The following is a 25,357-nucleotide window of genomic DNA, read 5'->3' on the forward strand; positions in this document are numbered from 1 at the left end:
GGCTGCCTGCACTGTGCTGGGCGGCTGTCCCTCAAAAGCAGCAGCAGCAGCAGCAGGGCCTTGTGGGTGGGGGCCCACAGCCGCTCCTCTCTGCAAAGGGCTGCAGAAAGGTTTTTCTGGTAGATTGGGTGGGGAAAATCAGAAATGGCTTTCTCTTCAGCCCTCTTCCTTTCACTAGTTTTACTCCCCACCCTAGCCAGAATGAATGAGATGCAGCCTTGATGCCAGACACATCAGTCGATCATGAGCTTTGAGCAACACCTTTAGCTAGCAAGCTACATAAATGCCCAGAGACGTAGCTGCCACTTCAGTGTCCACACATGGTCTAGGAAAGCCTTCCCCAACCTGATGCCCTCCAAATGCTTTGGATGACTGCTCTCACCAGCCCCATCACCAGAAAGTCATGCTGGCTGAGGTTGATGGGAGTTGGAGTCCAAAACACTTGCCTGGGGAAAGCTAACACCTGGCCTCTTTTGTTGTCTCTTGCCTGGTTTTGGCATCCCAAGGAGGTTTGCTAAGAGTAGGAGGTTATTTGGGACAACTCTCTTCCAGCCTGACTCTTGGCTGCCTGTCTGTCTGCCCCACTTCCCCTCCCCCCAGGCCAGGAATCTAATCCCATTTCTCCCCCCCCACCTCTGCCTCCACCTCCGTGCTCCCCCCATTTATTTCTGCTTTAATCTGCATATAATCAGCAAGTGCAAAAGCCCTCCAGAGAAACGTCTGACAAATGATGCCTATTTTTACAAAACCCTCCATCCCCTTCTCTCTTCCTGCCTTCTAATTTGTGCTGGCATTATAACTATGCATCAATAGACAGGCAATATTATGTTAAGAACATGATAAAATGCCAGCAGCTTCATAATGGCACCAGCCAAATGGTAATTTCTGCTTCAGAAATTGGTCATTTATTTTGCTGGTCCGTTCCTATGTTCAAATTAGATGAAGTTTAATATACTGTAAAATTGAATGTATTCTGTCCTTTTCAACCATCCTGGCATGTGTGCTATGATTTATGGTTCCCACAAACCTTCAAATGTTAAATAACCTCCTTTTTGAGGTGTTGCTTCTTGTGCCAAACACTTTAAGTAACAGGCAAGCACAATTTCACAAGCTCCATCTTCTCAGTCACTCCTTTCCTTTTGCCACATCTCAGGCAGCGGCAGCAGCGGCAGCGGCAGCGGCAGCAGCAGTGTTTAACACATTAGATGGAGTTTTAAAAGCAGCCATATTAATTGGTACATTAATTTTCTCCTATTAACTGTAATTGGTAGGGAAGCAATTTTTCCCAAGCAAGGGTTGTAATTTGTGATTTACATGTTTTATAGTGTCACAAGAAAACTGAAAATACCTAAAATCTATGAGTTCCTTTCCCAAGAACTTGGCGGGGAGAGGGGAGGCCTTCAGCACCTTCCCCAGGTGCCCCCCCCCGGTCTCTGAGCTTGCTTGCTCACTCACTGTGGGTGGCACCACCTAGCCACCCCCAGGCACCCTCCTCCGCACCCAAAGTGACACTCAAGGAGAGAGAAGGTGGGGATTTAGGTGGTAGCAAGTGGAAGGCGCTTGCGGCAGACAACATGGGAAACCATTCCATCAAGAATCCTGTCTCTCCCCACAGAAAACGGGCAGTCCACTCAGCTCCCCCCACCAAGCCAGGCAGTTCATGGTTTATCCTCAGAGTATTTCCTACTTTCTTAGTGAGGTGGGTGGCATTTGGATATATACATTCCCTGCTATCCTTATCAAGGCTAACAGGCATCCCTCCAACTCTACCTGGAAGAAAGCCAGTGGAATCCTGCAAGGGTGGCAATTTGCTTGTGCTGTGTCCAGGAAGGCTTATGTTTTGGCCTTTATGTTTTTAGCAATGTAGTCCTCAAATTCTTTTTCTTTTTCTTTAAACAACCTTTATTGTCTGCTTGCATTTCTTTCGTCAAAGTTTGTGTTCCTTTTTGTTCTCCTCATTTGGAAAAGGCTTCTATTTTCTGAAGGAAGCCTTCTTGCCTCTAATAGCTTCTTTGACTCTGCTAGGTAACCACTCTGGCATTCTTTTGGCCCTGGTGGTACCTTTCCTGATCTACAGTATACACTCCAGCTGACCTCCTAATATTGTGGTTTTAAGCAACTCTCAAGCATTTTGGAGAGAACTGACCCTCTTGACTTTCCTTTTCAGCTTCCTTGTTACCAGCCCCTTAATTTTGAGGAAGTTTCCTCTTTCAAAGTCAAATATGACATTGTTGGATTTTCTTGGCAATTGTCCATTTGCATATATATTGAACTGGATAGCACAATGTTTACTGTTTCCAGTGAGTTCATTGAGGCTAACATATCACACCAGGTCCTGGGCCCCACTTAAGATTCAGTCCAGTGTCACTGCCCCTCTGGCTGGTTCTATGAACAACTGTTCTGGGGCACAGTAGGGTATCTAGAAATGTTACTTCTTTGTTATGACTTGAACATGCATGCACCCAATCTATGTGAGGGCAGTCCTCTTTTGCACTCTCTGTCTTAAGGTTGCCCTGAGCATGCCTGTTGCTGGGCATTACAAGGGGTGAGAGTTGCTCCTGTGCTCAGGCCCTGCTTGCAGGTTTCCCAGGAGAAGCATCTGGTTGGCCACTGAGAGAACAGTACACCCGACTAGATGTCTATGCTTTGGCCTGATCCAGCAGGCTCTTCTTGTCTTTTCATATGCTTACTAGGAAAGGGCAAGTCCCATGGAGGCAAATGGATTTACTTCTGAGTACCCATGCTTAGGACTGCACTGTGGACAAGGGTTCAAGGAGGGTGGAAGGGGTAGGAGAAAGACCTGGGGGCCCAGCTGACCTGGTTGGGGCTGAAAGCCCATCACCACAAGGGGCGTGGGGTGGGGGAATTATGCCCCTATGTTTATTTCCTTGAATCTACATTTGGGGTGTCTGGATCTTGTGAGATTTGTTGGAGCAGAGCAGAATGCAACAGAACAGAACCAGAAGCAGGATGAAGCTGCTGGCCCAGAGTCTGGTGTGTGAGGGAAGCTGAAGGGTGGAACGAGATTGTAAAGGAAGCTCCAGGGCTGGTAGTTTGAGTGTGGCCTCTCAGAGGACTTTGCTTCCTGTGGACATTTCCTGTGCATCAGTGGGAGGAGAGACCAGAGCATGCCAAAAGGAATGGCCTTTGTGGATCCTGCAACAAAGCCCAAGGCAAGATGGCAAGAGAGCCAGACAGGTCAGTTTTTCAGCATCTTGGAGACCTACTAGTGAGCAACTTCCTCTGACAAGGGTTAGGAGTTTGTGTGCTCTTTTTGGCTCCTACTGAAGGCATTCCTCTTTCAAGAAGGCTTTGAAAACAGACCTTTATCCCAAGTCAGCATCTGTACTAAGATTGTTTTTAAGATGTTTTTATTGTTTTATTGCTTGTTGTTTGCCACCCTGGGCTCCATTGGGAGGGAGGGCAGGATATAAATTTTAAGAATCATCACCATCAGTGCTGTTTTGGTAAAAAAAAAGAGGTGCTGGTGCTCATATTGTGATGAGAGCACAAAATGGCTGGCATGGGCAGCAGAAAAAGAGATGCTGGTATTCTGTTCTAGTGACTACTGCCACAAAAAAGCCGCCATCACCATTAGCAGCAGGAGAAAGACCTGGGGGCCCAGCTGACCTGGCTGGGGCTGAAAGCCCATCACCACAAGGGTCCTTTTGAGCCTCTGCCTCCAGCTCACCACTCTTATGGGACCATCACTTTTGAGAACTAGGACCTCTTCAAGGGCCAACCCTTGAGCCTGAAGACGGGCATGTTTCCCTTGTGCTCTGCACACTCCTGCCTGGTGCGTTCCCTGCACCATTTGGTTGGCACGGTTCTGCGAGTGCACTTGGCTCCTCCTTGGCCCAGAGGAAGGAGACCATGGGGGTGTTGGTCATCTCCAGTGCTCTGGGCCCAGGTGCTGTGTCGCCCAACTTAGGTGGGCTGCTGTTTTCCTGCCTGCCAGTCTCTGATTGTGAGCATCAGGCTTGGAACCAGGAACTGGCTCCCTGGTTGGGGACACGGTCGCCTCTGCTCTGACTCTGAATGCTGCTCACTGCTGGGCTCCTGGGCAATGACAAGGAGGGAAGGACAAGCCCCATTGTAACAAGAGCCATTGAGGCCCCAGGACCGGCAGGAGGGAGCCATCGCTACTGGTAATGTTGGACCTTTCCAGACCCCAGAACGTATGTACACCTCCGGTCTCCAGCGTGCACTGAAGAACCAGGCCCAAGCCCCAGGGACAGGGAGGAGCACCTGAAGGGCATTTTGCCAGTGCTCTTGTGTGGATTTAACATGCACACACGTGCCACACTGCTGTGCCTGGCTAGACTCGAAAAGCTGGCGGCCAGAAATATGAGGAGCCCGAACAAACAGAACAAACAGAAGGTAAAGGTCACCAATCAATTATCCAGTTTTTCAAAACAAACAAGGGAGGGAGGAGAGAAGCGCATGTTACAAATATGTACCCGGCCCAGCCCAGAGAAATGATGCTCTCAGCAGGGATTGCTGCGAAACTGTAACTGGAAGAATGTATCCACTACTCTGGGCCATTTTAGTTGGTCTCCTAATAATGATGATGTCTGCCTATGGACATTGGGATTTTTCCTACGGACCAACGTGGGTTCCTTTGCTTTTTGAGGGAAATCAATTTCAGCCTTCCCCAACCTGGTACCCTCCAGATGTTGCCCTCCAGATGTTTGGGACTACAACTCCCATCAGGCCCAGCATCATAATGGCTGACCTGTCTGGGACTGATGGGAGTTGTAGTCCACAAACTCTGGTGTCGGGCAGGAGAAGGCTGCAGACTTGCCTAACTCCTGGCATTGTAAACCCCATTTTCTGCCGGTGTTGTCTTTATCTTGATACACATCCTAATTACTGCTGAATCGAGGTGTCTTCTTTCAATCTGTCATGCAAGCCTGGAAATAGTGCATATTGCAATTTATAAGTTCAGGCATTTAAATCGGGTTAATTAGAGATAGTCATGCAAAGGCAGGGGAAGAGAAGACCCAGCTTGGTTTAACATGAATTAGGCAAGTTCATGGAGGATATGGCTATCAGTGGCTACCAGCCATGATGGCCATGTTCTCCCTCCACTGTCAGATGTAGGGTGACCCTGAATCCCAGTTGCTGGGATCCCAAGCAGAAGAGAGTGCTCATGCGGCTGTTGCATTCAGGTCCCACTTACGGGCTGCCCAGAAGAGGCACCTGGCTGGCCACTGTGAGAACAAGATTCTGGACTAGATGGGCCCTCATTGATCCTGCAGCCAGGCTCTTCTGATGCTCTTAGGCCAGGAAAGTAGATCTCTCAGCTGAGATCAGCACCATTAACTATGGCTCAGTTCAAGGTGTCGGGGCTGCTTACCTTTAAAGCCTTTCATGGCTTAGGACTCAAATATGTGCTGAACCACCAATTGAAGGGTGGAGTGTTGCTTTCAGAAATAAATTAAACAAATATTTCAAAATGCACATGTTGGTTGAGATGCAATTCACAGCAATAATAAAAATAAATAAATAAAACCAACGAGATTCCAATGGAAAGAACATAAAACATAAGAAACATAAGAACAAGGTATCAGGGAAAAAAAAGTCAGGAGAGCAAGTCATCTGATATTAAAAGCCCATTGGAACAGGGCAGTCTCCATTGTTTTTCTACAAGCTGACAAGGAAGAGCCTCCTGGTGGAGCCAAGTCCAGAATTTGGGTGCCACAACTGAGAAGGCCCTGGGGGAAATGAGGGCATTGACACCACCAGCCCAGGCTGTAATGGAGGGAGGTTTCCTGGAGAGGGACTGATCACCAGACTGGGCATGTCTTGTAGCAAGAGGGTCCTGCTCTCAGGGCCACCAGCCCTTGGAGCCCTCCTATAGCCTGCCATGCATCCACCCAAAGGGAACCCAAACAGTGGTTGTGTGCAGCTCCCTGGGTGGCCTTGGGCCAGTCACTCTCTCTCAGGCTAGCCTACTTCACAGAAGATTAAACAGGGAGGGGGAGAACCATGTATGTCACCTTGAGCTCCCCGGGGGAAAGGAGGGCTATTAATGTAATGATAAATACATAAAATAAAAATAAAGTTGCCCCAGCACAATCCTTCTACTGATGGGATGAAGCCTGACCCAACAGAAGCGTTATTTTTCCTAAGGAGAGTTTGGTGTGTGTGTGTATGGGGGGGTGGGGAAGAGAGATCTTCATTGGGATCACAGCTGGGGAGGGAAGGGGTTAAACTCCCCTCCATGCCTTTCATTAAAGAAGGAATGCTTCCTGGCTGTGCAATTAAAGTAACATCTCATTTGACTTCACTCTTGAGGTTTGCCCAACAGGGTCTGCATATACATCCCCCCCCCGCTGCCCTTCCCACAGGGCTGGGTTTGCAGTTGTCTATGCTCTGAGCTGAAGCTCTGCTCATTGCCTTTGCAGAAACATCTTGCATCCAGTTAGTAAAATATGCAGATTAGCAGCATAACTGAAAAGCTGCACATTAATTAATTCAGCAGACCCGCTGTTCCATAACATTAAAAAACCGACATGGCAAAACGGAGTTGGAATTAGCTTGTGCTGAAAAGCATTTCCTCAGGGAAAAGAAGATGGCGCAAATGGACTAAATATTTTACAGAAGATCAGATTTGTCAATTTCTCCTCTCAAGTTAGTCACAGGAGCCAGTTGCAGCAGGTCCACCACCACGGACGAGGTAAAAACTGCAGAAAAGTGGCCATGGCCTGGCTGCGGGGGAGGAGCATTTGGGCCAATGTGCAAACAGCCAGTGGCCCTTGAAGGGAGAAGAGGCACAAGTGTGTGTTCTAGCAAATAATCCAGCAACAGCATTAGAAGAGAGGAGCATCATCCCCAAAGAGACCTGGTGGACCTTGGCTGCCTGCACCGTCTTCTGCAAACACTCTCTTGGGCGGTTTTGCTTTCATTTTTCATTTTATGTTTTGTTGTAATAAAACTTTTAGCCCTCACAGGGGTGCCCAGAGAGTCAGGTCTGCCACAAATCAAATCGGCTCATGCACAAAGCAGGCAGGATGGCCCCAGTGACGAAAGGTCAGCACCAGCTCTAGGAAGCACCTCCTGCTACCTCCCTCTCTGCCACAGGCTAGAGACAAGAGCTGGCCCTCATTTCTCAAAAACCTGTAGAGAACCTTTTCAGTCCAGGGGTGATTAAGGAGGACAACAGGGCACCCACTGCCTGCACTTTCTGGAAACAATTGAAGGTGCTTCGGTTTCAACATGCTTTCCAGCTGGATGAAAAGGTCTCTGTCTTAGGTGCTCATTTTGTATTCTTTTTAAATAGGACTTCACTTGTTCTTTGGGCTGTTTGTATGGTAGGTTTGTAAATCACTTTGAGATGCACGTTAAGGGTGTTCTTGTTGTTGGTGTTGGTGTACTTCTACCACTACCATTCCAATTTATCTACCTATGTCAGACAGGAGGATGGATAGTTTCTACCCAATCACAATTGCTTTAAAAAGGCTAGCTTGGTCCAGAAGGGAGCCTGATAGTCCCCCTGAGCCCCCCTCCAGACAAGCATACTGCCTCCTCCTCAAGCCTTTAGCAGCTGCCTCCTGGTCTCTGGGGTGGGGTGATGGGCCAGATGTGCTGGGCTGGGTTTCAGCCACTGGGGACCAGCTAGCCTGTTCTTGGAAGGTCTTTTCTTAACACATTGCAGGAGCCCTCCCCCTGGCAAAACTGAGACGGTACCCTTCCCTTTTCCTAGCTGTTGGTGCAGCCTCCTCCTCCTCCTCCTGTATTTAAAGCACTGAGTGTTGCTTGTAGGCCTCACTATACAGGAGGTGACTTGCAACTCCAACATGTGACCCTCAAGGGGCTGAATACAACTCAACACTGACATATGGACTCAAAGGATGTTTGAGGCTTGGGTATTTGTCTCAGACTGCAAAAACGGGACTGACAAACTTCTGCAAGCCATGATCCGTGAGTGACGGGATGTACTCAGTTTGGTGAGTCACAAATTGTGCAGCCCTGCTCTGCAAGAAAACTTGCTAAGATGCTTGACATAGCTCCCAGAATTCTTTGCTTCTATTACTGTCTTGTATGTAGAATCTGCATTTCTTTAGTGCTACATGGCAGCTGGTAGCGTTTCTGCTTAAGCTCAATGGCAAGGACAAGTCGTAATGCCCAATTAATTAATCAATCATAGAGTTGGAAAGGACTTCAAAGGTCATCTAGTCCACCTTCATGCTCAGTACAGGAAATCCATTTCCACAACATCTCTGATAGATGCCTCTGCATATAACCTCCAGTGGAGGAGAGTCAACCACCTTTCCAGGCAGCCTGGTCCACTCTCAGGCAGCTCATAACATCAGGACCTGCCTCCTCAGGGTTAGTGCAAATTCCCTCTCTTGCAGTTGGAACCCACTGGATCAGGTCTTGCTCTCGAGCCACAGAAAACAAATTTGCCCCACCTTCCATCAGCCCTTCAAACTGTTGAAGACAGCTATCACATCACCTCTCAATAGTTTCTTCTCTGGTCTAAATATCAGAGATTGGAAAAGTTACTTTTTTGAACTACAACTCCCATCAGCCCAATCCAGTGGCCATGCTGGCTGGGACTGATGGGAGTTGTAGTTCAAAAAAGTAACTTTTCCAAGCTCTGCTAAATATACCAACCTTTCCTGCTAGGGCATGGTCTCTAGATGGTCTTTCGACTGACAATCCGGTTAAGGTGGCGAGGCATATTTTTGAAAGGAATTTGTCTTTTGAAAGTTTGTTAGACTGGAAGAAGTTCTCTCCCTGGTCCATCTTTGTAAATTCTAAATCAGGGCAGCCAAGCTGGTGACCTCTGGGTGTACAACTCCCATCAGCCTCATGCTGGCTGAGGCTGATGAAAGTTGTAGTACAAAACATCTGGAGGGCACCAAGTTTGTCTGTATATTTATTTATTTATTTCAGGCATTTATGTAACACCGAATCATTAGCGTTTCTAAGCTGTGTAAGATTCCAGGGTTGGCAAAGGCTGCCCTCAAAGCGACCTCATTTGATTCTCCTATGAAGGATGCCAAACACAAGGGAGTCCTGCCTGGTTGGTTCTACTCTTTGGAACTTAGTGAAGAAATCACCTCGTGGGTTTTTCCCACACAGCAATACTACGGATGACTAATCTGCAGAACGGTGAGGAACATTTTCAGCCAGAGGACCATATTCCCCCATGGGCAACTTTCCAGGTGCCACATAGAATCATAGAACAGTAGAGTTGGGAGGGGCCTATAAGGCCACCAAGTCCCACCCCCTGCTCAGTGAAGGAATCCAAATCAAAGCATATCCGACAGGTGGCTGTCCAGCTGCCTCTTCAATGTCTCCTGTGGTGGAGAGCCCATTACCTCTCTAGGTCATTGGTTCATTGTCATACCTTTCTAACAGGAAGTTTTTCCTGATGTTCAGCTGAAATCTGGCTTCCTGTAACCTGAGCCCATTATTACATGTCTTGCACTCTGGAACGATCGAGGAGAGATCCTGGCCCTCCTCTGTGTGGCAACCTTTCAAGTACTTGAAGAGTGCTGTCATAGTTCTCCTCTTCTCAAGGCTAAACATGCCCAGTTCTTCAGTCTCTTCTCATAGGGCTTTGTTTCCAATCCCCTGATTGTCCTCGTTGCTCCCCCTGAACTTGTTCCAGTTTGTCTCCATCCCTCTTAAAGGGTGGTGTCCAGAACTGGATGCAGTACTCAAAATGAGGCCTAACCAGTGCGGAATAGAGGGCAACTAGTACTTCTGGCAATTTGGAGACTATGCTTCTGTTAATGCAGCCTAAAATAGCATTTGCCTCTTTTTACAGCCACATCACACTGTTGGCTCATATTCAGCCTGTGATCAACAACAATTCAAAGAATCGTCTCACATATAGTATTGCTGAGCCAAGTATCCCCCATCTTATAACTGTGCATTTGGTTTCTTTTTCCTAGGTGTAGAACTTTGCATTTATCCCTGTTAAATTTCATTCTGTTGTTTTCAACCAAATGCTCCAGCCTATTGAGATCCCTTTGAATTTTGTTTCTCTCTTCCAACGTATTAGCTATCCCTCCCAATTCTGTATCATCTGCAAATTTGCTAAGCATTCCCTGTACCTCCTCATCCAAATCATTAATAAAAATGTTGAAGAGAACTGAGCCCAGGACTGAGCCCTGCGGTACCCCACTCGTATCTCTCCCCAGTTTGAGAAGGAACCCCAGTTAACCATTCTTTGAGTACGATTCTGTAGCCATGGATCCACCTGATAGTTGTTCCATCTAGCCCACATTTAGATAGCTTGCTAAACAGAATATCATGGAGCACTTTATCAAAAGCTTTGCTGAAGTCGAGATATATTATGTCCACAGCATTCCCACAGTCGACCAGGGTGGTTACCTGATCAAAAAATTAGATTAGTCTGGCAGGATTTGTTCTTGATAAATCCATGTTTCCTTCTAGTAATCACTGCATAGTTTTCAAGGTGTTTACAGGCTGACCGCTTTATAATCTGCTCCAGAATTTTCCCAGGGATTACTGTCAGGCTGACTGGTCTATAGTTCCCAGGTTCCTCCTTTTTTCCTTTTTGAAAATAGGGACAAGATTAGCCCTCCTCCAGTCATCTGGCACTTCTTCCATCCTCCACAATTTCACAAAGATAATAGTGGTTCCAAGAGTTATTCAGCCAGTTCCTTCAATCCTCTAGGATGCAGTTCATCCACTAAGTCATCTCCATTAGTTAGAATCAAGTCAAGGATAGCTGATCTTCTAGTTGCTTCCTCCAATTTCTGTAGAAGAAAGTTATCTCCAACCCAAATCAGGAATTTCTTGGAGGAGCCGTGTTTGACAGAATTTGTCTCCCAAAAGATACTAGGGTAATTGAAGTCCCTCATTACTACCATATCATGGTTCCTCGAAACACTGGCAATTTGCTTTTCAAAAGTTTCATCCTTGTCTTCTCCTTGATTGGGTGGTTGGTAGTACACTCCAATTACCATGTTCCTTTTATTCCTTGCTCCATTAATTTTAATCCAGATACTCTCGGTGGAGCTACCAAGCTCATCCTTCTGTATTTCTGTGCAGGGATATATTTTTTTAAGACATAGCGCGACTCCGCCTCTCTTTCTATTCCTTCTGTTCTTTTTGAACAAATCATATCCTTCAATTGTTGCATTCCAGTCATGGGAGTCATCCCACCAAGTTTCAGTTACGCTTATCAAGTTGCATTTAGCCTTCTGCCTTAAAAGTTCAAGTTCGTCCTGTTGCTTCCCATACTCTGGGCATTAGTATACAGACATTGAAGACCATGTGATTTACGGTCTGACTTCCTTCCTACATTTTTATGAAGACAATTACTGGGACCCTTTAGAGCTGCTCTCTTAGTTGCTGTTCCACATTCCAGGGGTGGGTGGTGCAAAAGTGGGTGGGGGGCACAAATGGGGTCCCTTTGTACAGGAGGCTACATTCTAGCCATGCCAAAGCCAGAGGTTTCTTCTGCACCTGTGCCTCTCCATCCAGGCCAGCAAGCAGCATTGTCACTGGTCTAGAACATGTTCCAGTCAGGCAAAAGCACCTGAGGAAGGTGCAGGCCAAGGCCAGTGTGGGAAGGAGGGGGGAGGCCTGAGGCAAGTTCCAGTGGCCAGAGACTCCCAACGGCCTATGGCTCCCAGGTCTGAGGTTCCCCATGCCCGATCTACAGTGAGCCAAGTTCTCTGGGGGGGGTGGCTTATACTGTAAACACCAAGCAATGCGAAGGTGGAAAGGACAAAGGGAAGGTGGCGATGCGTCTGCACCAGATAGGGCAATTATCAGAGGAACCCTCCATCCTAATCCTGGCTGAGAAGCTGAGCAATGGAGTCAGCCTCTATGGGCCTTTTCACAAGCGTTGTTCATGCAATGCACAAATCAGAATTGAATGCACACATGGATTGATATTGTCTTGGTCTTTCCTTTCCAAAGGTGGGCCTTTTCCACTCACCGCTCCTGAAAACTCTGTAACGGTCTTGCCAAAGGCTTTGGCTGTTTGCCATGGATTGGGGTTTTGGGGGGTGGTTGCCTTCAAGAGCAACACACACACTTCCTTCTGGGCAAAAACTCCCACTGCAGGGCACTGACCTGGGGTGTGTGAGGGAAAGCAGCCATACGCCTGGCACAGTGAAGGAATGTGGCAAAGCTTTCCGGATAGCTGTGGGTGGGCACCGCCCTCCGTCTGATTATCTGAAAGCACAACACTCACTTCTCGAAAGGGCCCAGGGAGAGGAGGGTTGTCTCTCTTTCGGTCATCTTAAGTCTGTGATTTTTTTGTACTGATGCAATGAACCATCCAGATGGAGCTTAAAACCTTACTCAAAATACTTATTCTGAGGGGATGGGCCTGTTTCACGAGCAGAATCCCATCACATTTTCCTTCTTTTGAAGCCACTATAATTTGATATCTAATTGATCATTTGATGGCTTTTTAAACTTCTGGCTGAGTGCTGGGGGGGGGGACTGCAGGGAGAGGGAGGTCTGGCACGAGGGGCCTTTGAAGCACAGAGGGCCTTGGCACCAAAATCTTTTTTATTTGCCTAATGAGTATTCCACCCTGCCTTGGTAACACCCACTGCTAATGGTGCTTAATGGTGCCTGTAATTGGTGTTTCAAGTTATTCAAAAGTAAATTTACTAGAAAATAATTAGCAATTTTATAGTTCACCTACTTCTTCATTTTGTTGATTAAAAAAATCCATTTGCTTTTTGTCAGATGACACAATAGCATGAGGTTGTGGAATAGTGAATCCCAACTTGCCAGATACCAGCCAGGAAGCCCCCTGACCTATTCCCTTTGCTGCCATTATGCAGCAAAAGGGGAGGAAGGTTGGGACTCCACAGGACTGGCTGGACCCGAGTCCTTTCCTTGGGGCCAGAGAGGCAAGGTGAAGACACCACGGCTGCATTCAGAGGCCATGCAAAGCCCAGCTGGAGATAGTCTTGTATGCCTCAGCTTACGTCAGCTTGCAAGAGCAGAGTTTGTGAAGGACTCCCAAACTTGTCTATCAAGCCACAGTTTGGAGCTAGCGTACCGTTATGACCACAGCTCTTCCTCATACAAATTCATGAAGCTGAACAGGTGGAGAGCTAAAGCAGGCCAGCTACCACAGTTCCCCCACTGCACATTTGGAAGCTCGGACCTCTCTTAACTATGGTTAGCACAGACCATAGCTTGGCATGATGCCAATGTGGAATCTTGCTGAGATGAGTGAGGGCCCCTTCCCTGTCCTGTGCTCCGCAAGGCTGTGCAGTCACGTCGCTTGCATCAGAAAGAGAAGAGGCAGGATAGTGCACTTGCTAGGCGTGGACTGCCAGGGCCTGGGTTCAGATCTGTGCTCTGCAAAGAGTGTGGCCCCTCCAAGTGAGCCTCTGTCTCTTATCCTGACAGGGCTGTGGCAAGGACATCATGGGAAAGGCTGCCCAGAGCATTCGGGAAGGAACAGAGGGAGGGGATGTGGGAAATAAGTGCCATCCATGGCACATGTCCTTCTTTCTCTTCATCCCCCCACCCCGTTCTGAAACCAAGAAGCAACCACCTCTAGCTGAGAGGCAACAGAATGAACAGTCAAGGCTTCCTTTTGTCGATAGAAATATCTCCAGCTAAAATTAAAATAGGGTGTGTGTGTGCGCGCGCGCGCATGTGTGTTTTGTACTCTTTCCCTATATTTAATTCACACTTCTCTAGGCAAAAGAGAGAGCTTTTAGTCAGCTTTTATGCTGGCTGATCAAATCCTACCCACTCCCCTACCTGTAAATAAGTGTGCAGAATGGAGCAAGCCCCCCCCCCCGCTGACCCCCACGTTATAAATGGAGCAGAGGGAGGCAGCTGTCATTACAAGGTTTTTATTGTTTTGTGAGGTTTGGCTCCATATTCACGCCTCCTGTTTCCATATCTCTCAGGTAGAGGGTGATGACACAGACTGGTGTGCGTGTGTGTTTGTGAGAAGACGACAGATGAAAGGGGGAGGCAGCTTAAGCAATTTAGCTCCGAGGGGATGAACGCGCCCATTGTCAGTCTCTGAACTATAATCTCCTCAGCTTTCCAGGACAATGACTCATCCAGTTTCTGTGAGTAGAAAATTAAATATAATTTATGCTTTGCTAATTGAAATCAAATACAGAATTCAATCTCCCATGTGCAGGGAATGCTGACATTTAAACAGGGGACACAAAATTGAAATTCAGTGGGACGCTTTCTGGGCTGGTGGCTCCCTCAGAAGATGATGTGGTCTTCTGGGCCAGCCAGGTTGGCACATGTCGAATCCTGTAGGCATCCGCTGTTTGAGCTAAGAGCTCACCAGTCTGCCCAGACTCCAGGCCATCAGCCTCTTCACCTCCTCTGCACTGAAGTGGAGAATGGCTCACAGTAAAAATGGAATAAAATCAAAATAGCCCCACATTTTGTACTTGGGAAGAACACTGGGATGCTAGTCCGGGCTCTCTGGTGGGTTCCTTCCTTCCCACCCTAGAGAGGCCCTTCCCTTCCCTCTGGCCCTGTGGAGCCTCTCCCATCAGTCTCAGGCATTCAACCCATATCAAAAATAAACATCTGGACAGATGATGCAGGATGTGCATGAAATGCCTCTTCTTCCCCCATCCCTGTCGACCAGCCATTTCCCAGCTTGGCGGCTGCCTCTTGCTACAAAGGGCACCTGAGGGGAGGAGCTTCCAGCATCTCTTGACAAGATCATCTCAGCCCCCTTTCCCTTCTCTCTGGATGCCCAAAGACACAGGCTTGATCTCACCAAGAGGAGGAGGCTGGCCAAAGAGGCTTCCCTCTCGGTACATCCTCTGCGCTCAGGATCCTGATGGTCTAGAAAGTGGGAGGAACAAAGAGGCGACTGTCCTTCATCCAGGTACAAAAACCAAGTATTGGCTCCCATCTTTGTCCATTGAGCAAATCCCTCCCCCCAATTGTGATGGCAGAATCCGGTCCTGGATTTCAGGCCAGGCAAGCCAGGCCCTTTCCCCGCTTCAGGCAGATTCTGTATGAAGCAAGAAAGGGGAAAACAGCAGTTAGAGACAGCCAAGGCTTCCACCCCACCCCCCAATTCTGGCCAACATTTGCCCAAAGCCACAAACATCAGGATGCCTTTGTCTCTGCAACTCGACCTCTTGCTGGGCTATGTGCTTGCCTTGAATAGCTGTGGTTGGCTAGATCCCTCAACTTTTTTATTCTTTCTTCTAACTTCATTATTGTTGTTGTTGTTAAAAGAATTATTTCCCCTGAACTTGGCCAAATATGATCTGCATGCTGGTCCTGTCAACTATTTCCCAACTGCTGTTGAAAACTTGGCCATTGACTCTATTTTCTTACAGAAACACCCAAAGAAACATTGCCACCTTTTTGGTCTGGCTGGTGTAGCTTGATGAAAGAAGGTCAGGTGAGATGCATTGCTCAAGTCTTCCCAGTCCTCTTCTGGGACCAGGAGGAGCCTGTGGGCAGGGAGGACCAGAGACCTGTAGCTCAGTGGCAGAGCAGCTGCCTTGCCTGCAGAAGGTCCCACGTTCAATCCCCAATGGCATCTCCAGGGAGGGCTGGAGAGAAACCCATCTGAGAAATCCTGGAGAGCCACTACTGCCAGTCAATGTATACAGTACTGAGCTAGATGGACCCCAGTGACCTGACTTGGCATGAAGCAGCTCCCAATGTACCTTGTCCAAAAAGCAAAGTCCCGCTTGCTGTTTGACCAGTAAACTTGTTTGGCTGTGAGCAGAGGGGTTATGACATTGTTTCTGTAATATTTGCCCAGAATGTGTGATTTTTGCCATAGGGTCAGCGTACTGGTGGTGGTGAAATCATGCTGAGCTACCTGATGTTGTTCCCATCGAACACTCTCTGCCAAAAACTGCTTGGGGGGGTGGGGAAATGGGTGCCTCCCAGCCCGTCACTCAGTGAGGAGCTCGGCACTGGAAAGATTTAAAAACAGGTCTTCTCTACCTGAATCCATTTATCATTGTGAATTAAATTGCATAACAACACGGCTCTCATTTAGCAGAAGAAATGACAGTTTAATAACATGTGAAACAATTTAAAGTCAGCCCCAGTGCATATTTCCAATTTTCATGTAAGTAATAATAATTGGGGGAGGGAGAGAGAGTATTTTATGTCAGATGCTGTTTTTACACCTAATCAGGTTAATACGAACTGGCATTTGCTAGTGTGGAAACAAATTCTCCCATCCCGAAGCCCACCCTTCTGCCAAAATTTGACAAATGAATTTAGCACCTTTTTCCTGATCCCAGGCTCTGGTGCCACTTGATTGGGTAATGAAGCGCATGATGTGCTCCAAGCCCTGAGGTGGCTTTGCCTTGTTACTGAGCTGGAGCAAGTTGCAGTGGCATTTCTGGCATTTCACCGAATCCAGAAGGCATCTCGTTACCAGAGTCAACGCTGAGCCTGGAAGCAGGCTGGCAACGGGCGCCATGCCCTGCGCATTTGCCTCACCATAATCAGTGCTGTGGCAAAGAGGCCAGGCGGACAGATGAGGGGAAACTAAACATTTTTTTTCTGGTGCAAAACTAAGATGGTGACCGAAAATGGATCAATGTAGAAATGGAATTCCGCTCCCCCCAAATCCTCCCCCAGTTTGGGAGCAGCATGGGGAGGACCCCAGCCCAGGGGACAGGCTTTGTTTTCATAAAGCTGTGCTTTGATGCCCACCAACAAAGAGGGAGCAGGGAGGTAGTCATGACAGGCTGGCAATCAGGCTGGATGGTTTTGGGAACACAGAGCGATTCCACTGTGCAAATGGTCTCTCAGAATTTGGGGAAGGGCCAAGCACAGTGGCAGAGCTTCAGCTTTGCACGCAGAAGGTCCCAGGTGGGGCTGGAAAAGGATTCCTGCCTGAAACCCCTGGAACGCCACAGGAAGATGGAAGTCCAGCTTTGCAAGTGGCTCTCCCCCTCCCCCAGCGGCCCCCCACCCCCCACCCTGATGATAGCTCATTTACCTCTGGATAGGAGGCAGCTTCTTCCTGCCTGCCTCGTCATCATCACTTCTCGCCCTCTTCCTCCTCCCACTGGAAATCCTGGCCTGTCATTTGGTAAAACATGACATTGAAGGGCTTGTAAAATTTCCGCAGCCTCTGGATTACATCCTGGTCGATTTGGGGGTGAGTTCGGCCCTTAGACTTGCCAAGGCACCGGGGAGCACTTCTGTCCTCCGGCTTCTTCAGGCAAGGGAAGCCCTTGGTCTTGTTGAAGTAGAAATACTTCTCCGACACAACCCTCTTGAGGCCCAGGAAGTCCTGCACTTTGGCCAACTCCCCCGCAGGGTCCGTGATGAGCCGCTCCCCACTGACAAAGTGGATCTGGGACAGCGGGAAGTACTGGAGCCAACTCTCCAGGTGCAGCGCGTAGATCCCGATGCGGATGGCGCTCCAGGAGGCATCGATCAGCCCAAGACTCCGGTTCTTGAAGGCCAGCACCTCAAAGGTGGGGATCTCTGGCTTCTTGGACAGTGTCTGGGTGTAGTCCGAGATGGCCCTGGTGACGGGGTTCCTCACCACCACAATCAGCTTGGTGTCCTTGGCCATGGAGTGGATGCGCTGGGGGGCCTCGTTGGTGACAAAGTAGCTGGGTGTCTTCTCCATGGTGAGCTGTCCTCCCAGGGTCTTGGGCATCACATCCCTAAAGGGCAAAGAGACAGGAGGGAGTTAGGCTGGCTACAGATGAAGACATCTGGTCCTCCCGCCCACCTTCCGCCATCCGGCCCAGGGATCAGGCTGAGAACCACATCGACACCTCTTGGCCCGCCCTCCCAGTGGAGCAGCAGCCTGGGCACCACTTGCCTTTTAGATCCAGGGCACAGCAAGTGTTAAAAACGCCTCGGGAAGCCATGATACAGTCAATTTGCCATCGGCATATGTAGACAAAAGTTAATTGACAATAAACCTGTCCCATACCTGCCTGAGCAGCAAGCCATCTGCTCAATTAAGCCTATTCACTTCAGAGCTTTGTACCAAAGTGGTACATTTAGGATTACACAAGACCTTTTTGTTGTGATGACATGCTTTTAAATGTCTCTGCTAATAAAACTTAATACAGTCGAAGATCCCCTGCCTCTTGTCCCATAATTAAATTTATTTACTATCTTGCGAGCAAGGAGGAATGACTTTTCTTTTATCTCTAATTCACATGCTCCGTCAATAATTAACTGCTGCTGGGTTTTGAGGTTCCTCTGCAAGTGCTTTTTATTAGGCATGAGGAACTTGCCTGCCATGTCCCTTAACACAGAGCTGCACGGAGGAGTCTTTGGTAGGGCATTCTCCTACGCCTTGACATGAAAGGGTGCGTGAGGAGGCGGCATCTGTAGACACCAAGGCGACTGCAAAGCAAATGCCACCCCAAACCACCTTTGGAGAAGGACAAAGCAGAAGGGGCACCTGGCAGAGTCAGGGCCAGACTGCAGACCCGCATTTGGGCCCAGATTCATGTGCCCCCCATCCTCACCCAGTGTTCAGAAGGCGCCGAGCAGCAACCAGGACATGGAGAGGGCTGTAGTTCAATGGCAGAGCATCTGCCTGGTGTGCAGAAGGTCCCTGTTTCAACCCCAATGGCAGCATCTCCAGGAGGGGCTGGGAGTGGCCTCTGCTGGCCTGAAACCTCCCTGAGCCACTGCCAGTCAGGGAGCCAGCTGGACCAATGGTCTGACTCAGTATGGCAGCTTCCTCTGCCCTTGGAAACGGCTGCTCCCCAGGGCCCTCAGCCCAGGGAACCAACTCCTTGCAGTCACATCGGGGGTCCTCTGTGGGGAAGTCCACCTGGGAGGAGCTTTCCAAGGAAACGTCATTCTCTTGGTGGCAGCTTGGAAGGTGGCCTGCTAAAAAACAGCTGCTTTTATGGCACTGCCTTCCCAGATCCAGCTGCACTCTGGTAGCTTCCTTTCTGCTGGTGTGGGGACCCCAGCTCCACTGCTACGATGCCACCCATGCTGAGCAGCCTCAGGAGGACCCTCTGGAAAAGTGGGGAGCGACCCGGCTCCAAAATAGAAGATGCCTAGGAGGGGTCCAGGCAGGTGCCAGGCATCTGGCCAGCAGAGGCGAGGCACAGTGGCTGCTGGTGCCACCCACCAGGCACTGGCTCTGCTGCTGCTGCTGCTGCCTCCTCCTCCTCCCACCTCCTCGACTCCCTTTCCTGTTGCTGCTGCCTCCACCGCCTTTTGGGCCATCTCACTCCGAGGAACTCGGGTCCTTCCCCAGAGAGAGGCACTGTGGACTAGGCGGCCAAGGCCAGGGCCACTTTTGCAGTGGCAAACACTGTGAATTAACTGATTGATTTACAATAGTGTATATACTGCATCACATTTTCAAAAGAAAAGAAATCTCTAAGCTGTTCACAAATATAGCAATCAGAGAGCAAAACATCATAAATAAAATATGACAAAATATTCCAGGTAAAAATCAATAATAGTAAATGAATTACAGAAATCCTATCATTTAAATACACTGAACTTGTCAAGGATTATCAATACGTTGGCACAGTCATTAACCAAAAGGGAGACAATAGTCAATAATCAGAAGAAGGCTAGGACTGGGGAGGGCAGCTATGAGAGAACTAGAAAAGGTCCTCAAATGCAAAGATGTATCACTGAACACTAAAGTCAGAATCATTCAGACCATGGTATTTCCGATCTCTATGTATGGATGTGAAAGTTGGACAGTGAAAAAAGCAGATAAGAGAAAAAACAACTCATTTGAAATGTGGTGTGCTTTGCGCATACCATGGACTGTGAAAAAGACAAATAGTTGGGTATTAGAACAAATTAAACCAGAACTATCATTAGAAGCTAAAATGATGAAACGGAGGTTATCTTACTTTGGACACATAATGATTCACTAGAATCATTCACATGATTCACTAGAAAAGACAATCATGCTGGGGAAAACAGGAGGGAGTAGAAAAAGAGGAAGGCCAAACAAGAGATGGATTGATTCCATAAGGGAAGCCACAGACCTGAACTTACAAGATCTGAACAGGGCGGTCCATGACAGATGCTCTTGGAGGTTGCTGATTCATAGGGTGGCCAGAAGTCGAAATCGACTTGAAGGCAGAGAACAACAACAACAAAAGAGAACAGGCTAAGAAGCTGTGAAACTTTCAACAGGTGCCCTCCATGGCCACTCACCCACAATGCCTCTTTCTGAGGAAGGAGCCTCAGAGTCAAGGACAGCCCATTAGGAGGGCCACTAGCAATTGACAGTCAAAGTGGCAGTGGTGCTCCTGGAGTCCTAGGCAGAAGGGGCTGTCACTGGCTGGCCGGCCGTTCCAGCCGCAGGAGCCACCAGTTAGCTACCTGGCAGGCCAACCAGGCATTTAGCAAAATAGCGGCAGGCAGTGTTGCAGGCAGGTGAGGGTCTAGGCCAGAGGGAGAGCGATAGATGGGCCAGCCCTGCAGGAGTGCCGTGAGCTGTGGGCAACCAAGAGGAGTGAGAGGGAGCAGAGGACGGTCACTAGCAAGGGCAGAAGAGTTCCAGAACAGAATGGGGGGGGGACCGTTGCCCTCCTGGCAAGAAGCTGATACCCCAGACCAAGGCACCGAGGGCAGCTGTTAAGCAGCATCACAGGAGGACAGGCGGAGGCAGGAGTTCTGAGTGCCCCCACGCTGCTCTGGCATTGCCAAACCTTCCTCCAGTCAGCAGCCACTTTCCAGGGACCTTGGCCAGAGGGACTCCGTTGCTTTCTGTCACAATTCCCTTTGGATCTTGGGGAGCTGTGGTACCATTGAATGAATGCCACACCCTTTTGCAAACAGCAAAGCAATCCAAGCGAGCTCCAGCTGGTCCCCTCCCCTAGATAAAGCCAGCCCTTTGGGGCAAGGATTTCAGCCAAAGATCAGGGGCTGTGGCCTTCCGTGCCTCAATGGGGAGAAGGAAAGGGGGTAACTGAGCTCAGGTAGGTCGACTGCTGTGCCTCGTAAGAGGGCTGCTGCAAGGCACGGGGGGGCTGCTTTCAGTGCTGCAGTGTTGTCCCCCACCAGGCCTGGCTCCCACTCGCTTCTGGAACAAGAGAGACAGTGCTCATGAACAAAGGGGAGATGCCAGTTGAGCAGAATCAGCTTGAAGGGCTTCCCTCCTTGTAATTTACATGAGTGACTGGAGAAGGTCATTGGCTGCTCTGGCCAGCCAAATGCTTGATGAGTTAGTGCCACAACTAAATGTAGGCTCTGCTGGGGATCAAAGTGGGCTTCACCTTCCAGGAAATATAGGCAGCTAACTCATACGGAGTCTGACCATTGGTCCACGTTGCTCAGTAGCAGCTCACTGACGGCAGCGCCTCTGCAGGGTTTCAGGCAGGGGCTCTGCCAGCACTACCTAGCGATGCAGGGGATTGAACCCGGGCCTTCTGCATGCAAGGCAGGGGCCCTGCCCCTTAGCCATGGCCCCTCCCTTGGCAGTTTTTCTCCCCACCGCCCTCTGGGTCAGTCTCACCCATTGCTCTGGCTTACGGGAAGCCTGACTCTGACTCTCCCTGGGATCCTGCTCAGGTTCCAAATGGGATCAGGGCTCGGAGCCAGGAGTCTCTGCGCATATTCTTGGCATGTTACCAGTATTTTGGGGTGCTCAATGGGTTGAAAGTGCCCCCCCTCCCCCATGTGAAGCCCAAAGAGCCTCTCCCACAGCCAGGAAAAACTTGATGAAATAACGCCTCTCCTGTTGGAACATTCAACCTCTCTGTTCCAGTTAGACACATATTATTTATCTGCAAGCAGGAGGAAATTTGTCTCCCATCACCAGTTGCTGCAGCAAATGCTGTCTCTGAAATACCATTGAAGGGGGGTGGGGAGAGAGGTGTTTGAATAATGGCTCTTAACTGCTAGCTTCAAACAAGCTCTTAATTTTGAAAGGATACATTTTATAAATTTGTGAATTTGCATGCTGCCAACCCCCCCAACCCTTTGTGGCTTTTTAAATCCAGATTATCCTGTTTATTCCTTCAGTCACAGCTGTCATTTATCTCTGCGTAGGCAGCTTGTTCATTATACAGCGGAGGCTTCCTGCAATCCTGCTCAGAAGGTACCTTTGTTAACTGTACTTTTACACTTTCACCACAGAAGTGGAAAGTTTCACAGCAACTCCCACAGATCAAAGTCGCAGAAGGGGAGGTGTCAGATGGGCACCCTCCAGAGATGGCCTCTCAGCTGCAACGCTCCTAGCTTGTCTCCTCGGAGCTGCACGGAGCAGCTGCTCACCAACCCAGGACAAACATCTGTCTTCATCTTTAAACAAGGAGGACGCACCCTTCCTCCTTGCACATGAACACATTCAGCTATAATCGCTTGGGCTCTCAGCTGCACCCTGTTAGTATCCCAGTCAGACAGGCGAGGAATTTTCAAGGGGATTGTGCCTGCCTGCCTGCCATTAAAGGCAGCAATCTGCATGAAAACCAAAGTCTATTTGCTGTAAGCCCCCGAGTCAAATCTCTGTTGAATTTGCTCAACAACAAAAAAATGAAGAAAGGGGGGGAAAGACAGGAAAATCTTGGTTTCTGCCAAAATTTGCATAGATGTAATGTCTTGCAAATCTCTTTCTGGTCTCTGAATCCATATTCAAGACCAAAAGCATTTACTCTGAAATGTTGTGCTTAATGCTGAAAATAATTTTAATCTCTCCAAAGCCCCACCACCAAAGTGCCCCCTCCAATCCCGTTGAATAAGCAACGCGAACTCTGCAGCTGCCACTCCATCATGGGTGCATATTGCTCTAATTCCCTGGGGTTTTTAACAAACCTTAAACACGGCTCATAAAGAGCTTTACAAAGTTGCTCATATTGCTTCCCTTGGAGAGGGACTGGCCCACATCAGAGAAAAATAGAAACCATCTTCCACATGGCTGAAGGCATTTGAGGGCAGCGAGGGGGGGGCTTGTGGTGTGACTTACTGGCAAGAACGAGGGGCACAGCCTGACCATCAAGGAACTGCCACCTGTGGCCGTGGCTGTGTGGAGCTACCCTCCACACTGAAGACACAGGAACACAGAAGGCGGCCTGGCATCAAGTCAGACCATTGGGGTCCGTCTAGCTGTCCTTCACTGACTGGCAACAACAGCTCCCCAGGCTTTCAGACAGGAGTCTCTCCCAGCTGTTCCTGGAGATGCCATCGGGGATTGACCCCGGGACCTTCTGCATACAAAGCAGGTGCTCTGCCACTATTCCTGTTGCAGGACAGAGCAAGGGTTAGCCCACCACAGAGAGAGGCCTTTGCAACTGAGCTGCCACCCCCTGCAAGAGACCAGGGGACATTCTTGCCACTCCAGTGGTCTTTTGCACTGGGGGAAGAAGCATTCATCTGTTGGAAGGGCATCTCTCCTGCTTTTCAGCAGATGCTTCCAAGGAAGTTAACACATTTTCTTTTCTTTTCTTAAAAAAACCCACTATTGAACATTTAAGCAATAAAATATTTTAAAAATTGCAAAAAACACCAAAACAGCAGTAAGACCAGCAATAAAAGTGAAGAAACTGCAGATGAATATCAGTTGCTGGGAATTACAAGTGGGGAAAGTTGCTGTTGTGTTAAAATCCTGCTTGCAGACTTCCCACTGGGGCATCTAGTCGGCCATTCTGAGAACAAGATGTTGGACCAGATGGGCTGGTAGCCTGATCCAGCTGAGCTCTTATGTTCTGAGGGGCCACCTGCACTCATATCAACGTGCCCAAGCCTTGCAGGCAGCCTCTGAGGCAAGAGCTGCTAGGCAGGTGAGTATCTGGGCAGGGCATTTTCTACAGTGGCCCCGTCACTTTGCAATTTTCTTCTCTGGGAGTTCCCTTTGGCCTCCATTCTGCTGGTTTGAAGGAGAACCCTGAAGACTCTATTCCGGTCAGCTTTTGGAAAGATTTTGTTTCTTTTTTTTGCTGCTGCTGCTGTTGCTACTGCTATTTTTTTATACATCCTTTGTTTTATATTTTGAATGTACGATTTTATGGCCTTAATGTTTTGTGTTTGAATATGTTGTATTCCATCTGAGAAGGGACACTATAAACAATGAAATATAAAGTAAATAAAATACAAAAATATTATGCTGAAAGCAGTTCATGGAAGACAATTTAAGTCCAATAGCTACAACAGCTAAAAATAATATAGCACCATGTATCATTGACATTTCAGCAATTACAATTCATTGAAAACATAACAACAGTTTAAATAAGCATGAAGCAATATCCAACACCAATAATATCAACATTATACCCACAATGAGCAATTCATTTAACAATAAGATAACTCACCCACATCCAGCTCTCAGCAAGAGAGAAGAAGAGGAAGTCAGCACCATTGAACTGCCCTTTGCAGCCACCTCCAGCCAACCTCCCCCAACCTGGCGCTCTCCAGAAGTTCTAGACTGCAACCCCATCAGCCCAGCCAGCATGGCCATCACTGGTGGGTGTTGCGGTCCAAAGCATTTGGAGGGCACCAGGCTGGCAAAAACTGTGATATTATACACAAACACAGTGAAGAGGTCAACTGGGAGCCCCACTGGGAGCCCCCCCCACTGGCACCCCAGCTCTGGCTTGACAAGGAAAGGCAGGAAGCCCCAGGCACTTCTGACAGCTTGCTCTCCTGCAACAGAAGGAGGCCTTCCAGGGTGCCATGCCCAGCACCAGGGAGGAGCACGCCATAGCATGGCAAGGTCCCTCTCAGCTGCCTCTGGGAGCAGAATGCCAGGGGAGGCAAGAGAGGAAAAGCCTTTCCCTGAGAAGGCCTGAAGGGGCCCCACAACCATCTCATGGCTGGCAAAAATGGCCCCTGATGCACCCGCTAAAGGCCGGAAAATCCCCTCCCATTTCCTCTTGCAGCAGCTCCCTTAGGAAGGCTCGGGGGGGGGGCTGGGGAAATGAGGGGGGAGAGCCACACCCAGGTGGCAAGAACAGAGCTTCTCCTGGCTAGAGATGTTGGCGAATTCTGACTGAAATGGAAACAGGAGCAGAAATTGCCAGAGTTCAATTATTTGTCCCCAACAGAAATCAATCCAGCTAAAATGATTGGAGGTTGCTGATTCATAAGGTCACCATAAGTCATAATCGACTTGAAAGCACAACACACACAAAAAATGGTTGGTGCCTGTTGTTGTTTTCAGTCTGAAAATGTTCTGTAAATGATGATGTTTCCCCCACCGCCCCTCTATTGCATTGCATTTCCTTTGCACTGAACAGTGTGGAATTATGTAAGAACTCATGTCAAATTCTGCCACAGTGGACAGCGAGACAAACAATGTACTTTTTGTAGGAAGCCAAATTGCAGTGGAAGGGAAACAGCACTGCAAGTGACAAGCGCCAGCCAGAATGGAAACAGCTCCTTCCCTTTCTCTCGCCCCTCCAGGTAACATTTGAGCAACAAAGAAGCTGCCCCCCTCCCCTCAGCCTTGTGAGCTGGGCAGGTC

General features: G+C 48.7%; 1 protein-coding gene across 1 annotated transcript in view; it reads right to left on the reverse strand.

The window, feature by feature from the left end:
* Positions 1-13,827: 13,827 nt before the first annotated feature.
* LOC133372059 (heparan sulfate glucosamine 3-O-sulfotransferase 4-like) overlaps positions 13,828-25,357 on the reverse strand; it is a 77,839-nt gene continuing 66,309 nt past the window's right edge. The window contains exons 3-4 of the mRNA XM_061600290.1: positions 16,937-17,615; positions 13,828-14,968 (exon numbers count right to left, since the gene is read on the reverse strand). Of these exons, the coding sequence (XP_061456274.1) occupies positions 16,979-17,615 (637 nt within the window). The 3' untranslated portion in view covers positions 13,828-14,968; positions 16,937-16,978. The remainder of the gene's footprint in view (positions 14,969-16,936; positions 17,616-25,357) is intronic.

This window comes from Rhineura floridana, chromosome 17 (genome assembly GCF_030035675.1).
Source record: "Rhineura floridana isolate rRhiFlo1 chromosome 17, rRhiFlo1.hap2, whole genome shotgun sequence".
Taxonomy (NCBI): domain Eukaryota; kingdom Metazoa; phylum Chordata; class Lepidosauria; order Squamata; family Rhineuridae; genus Rhineura; species Rhineura floridana.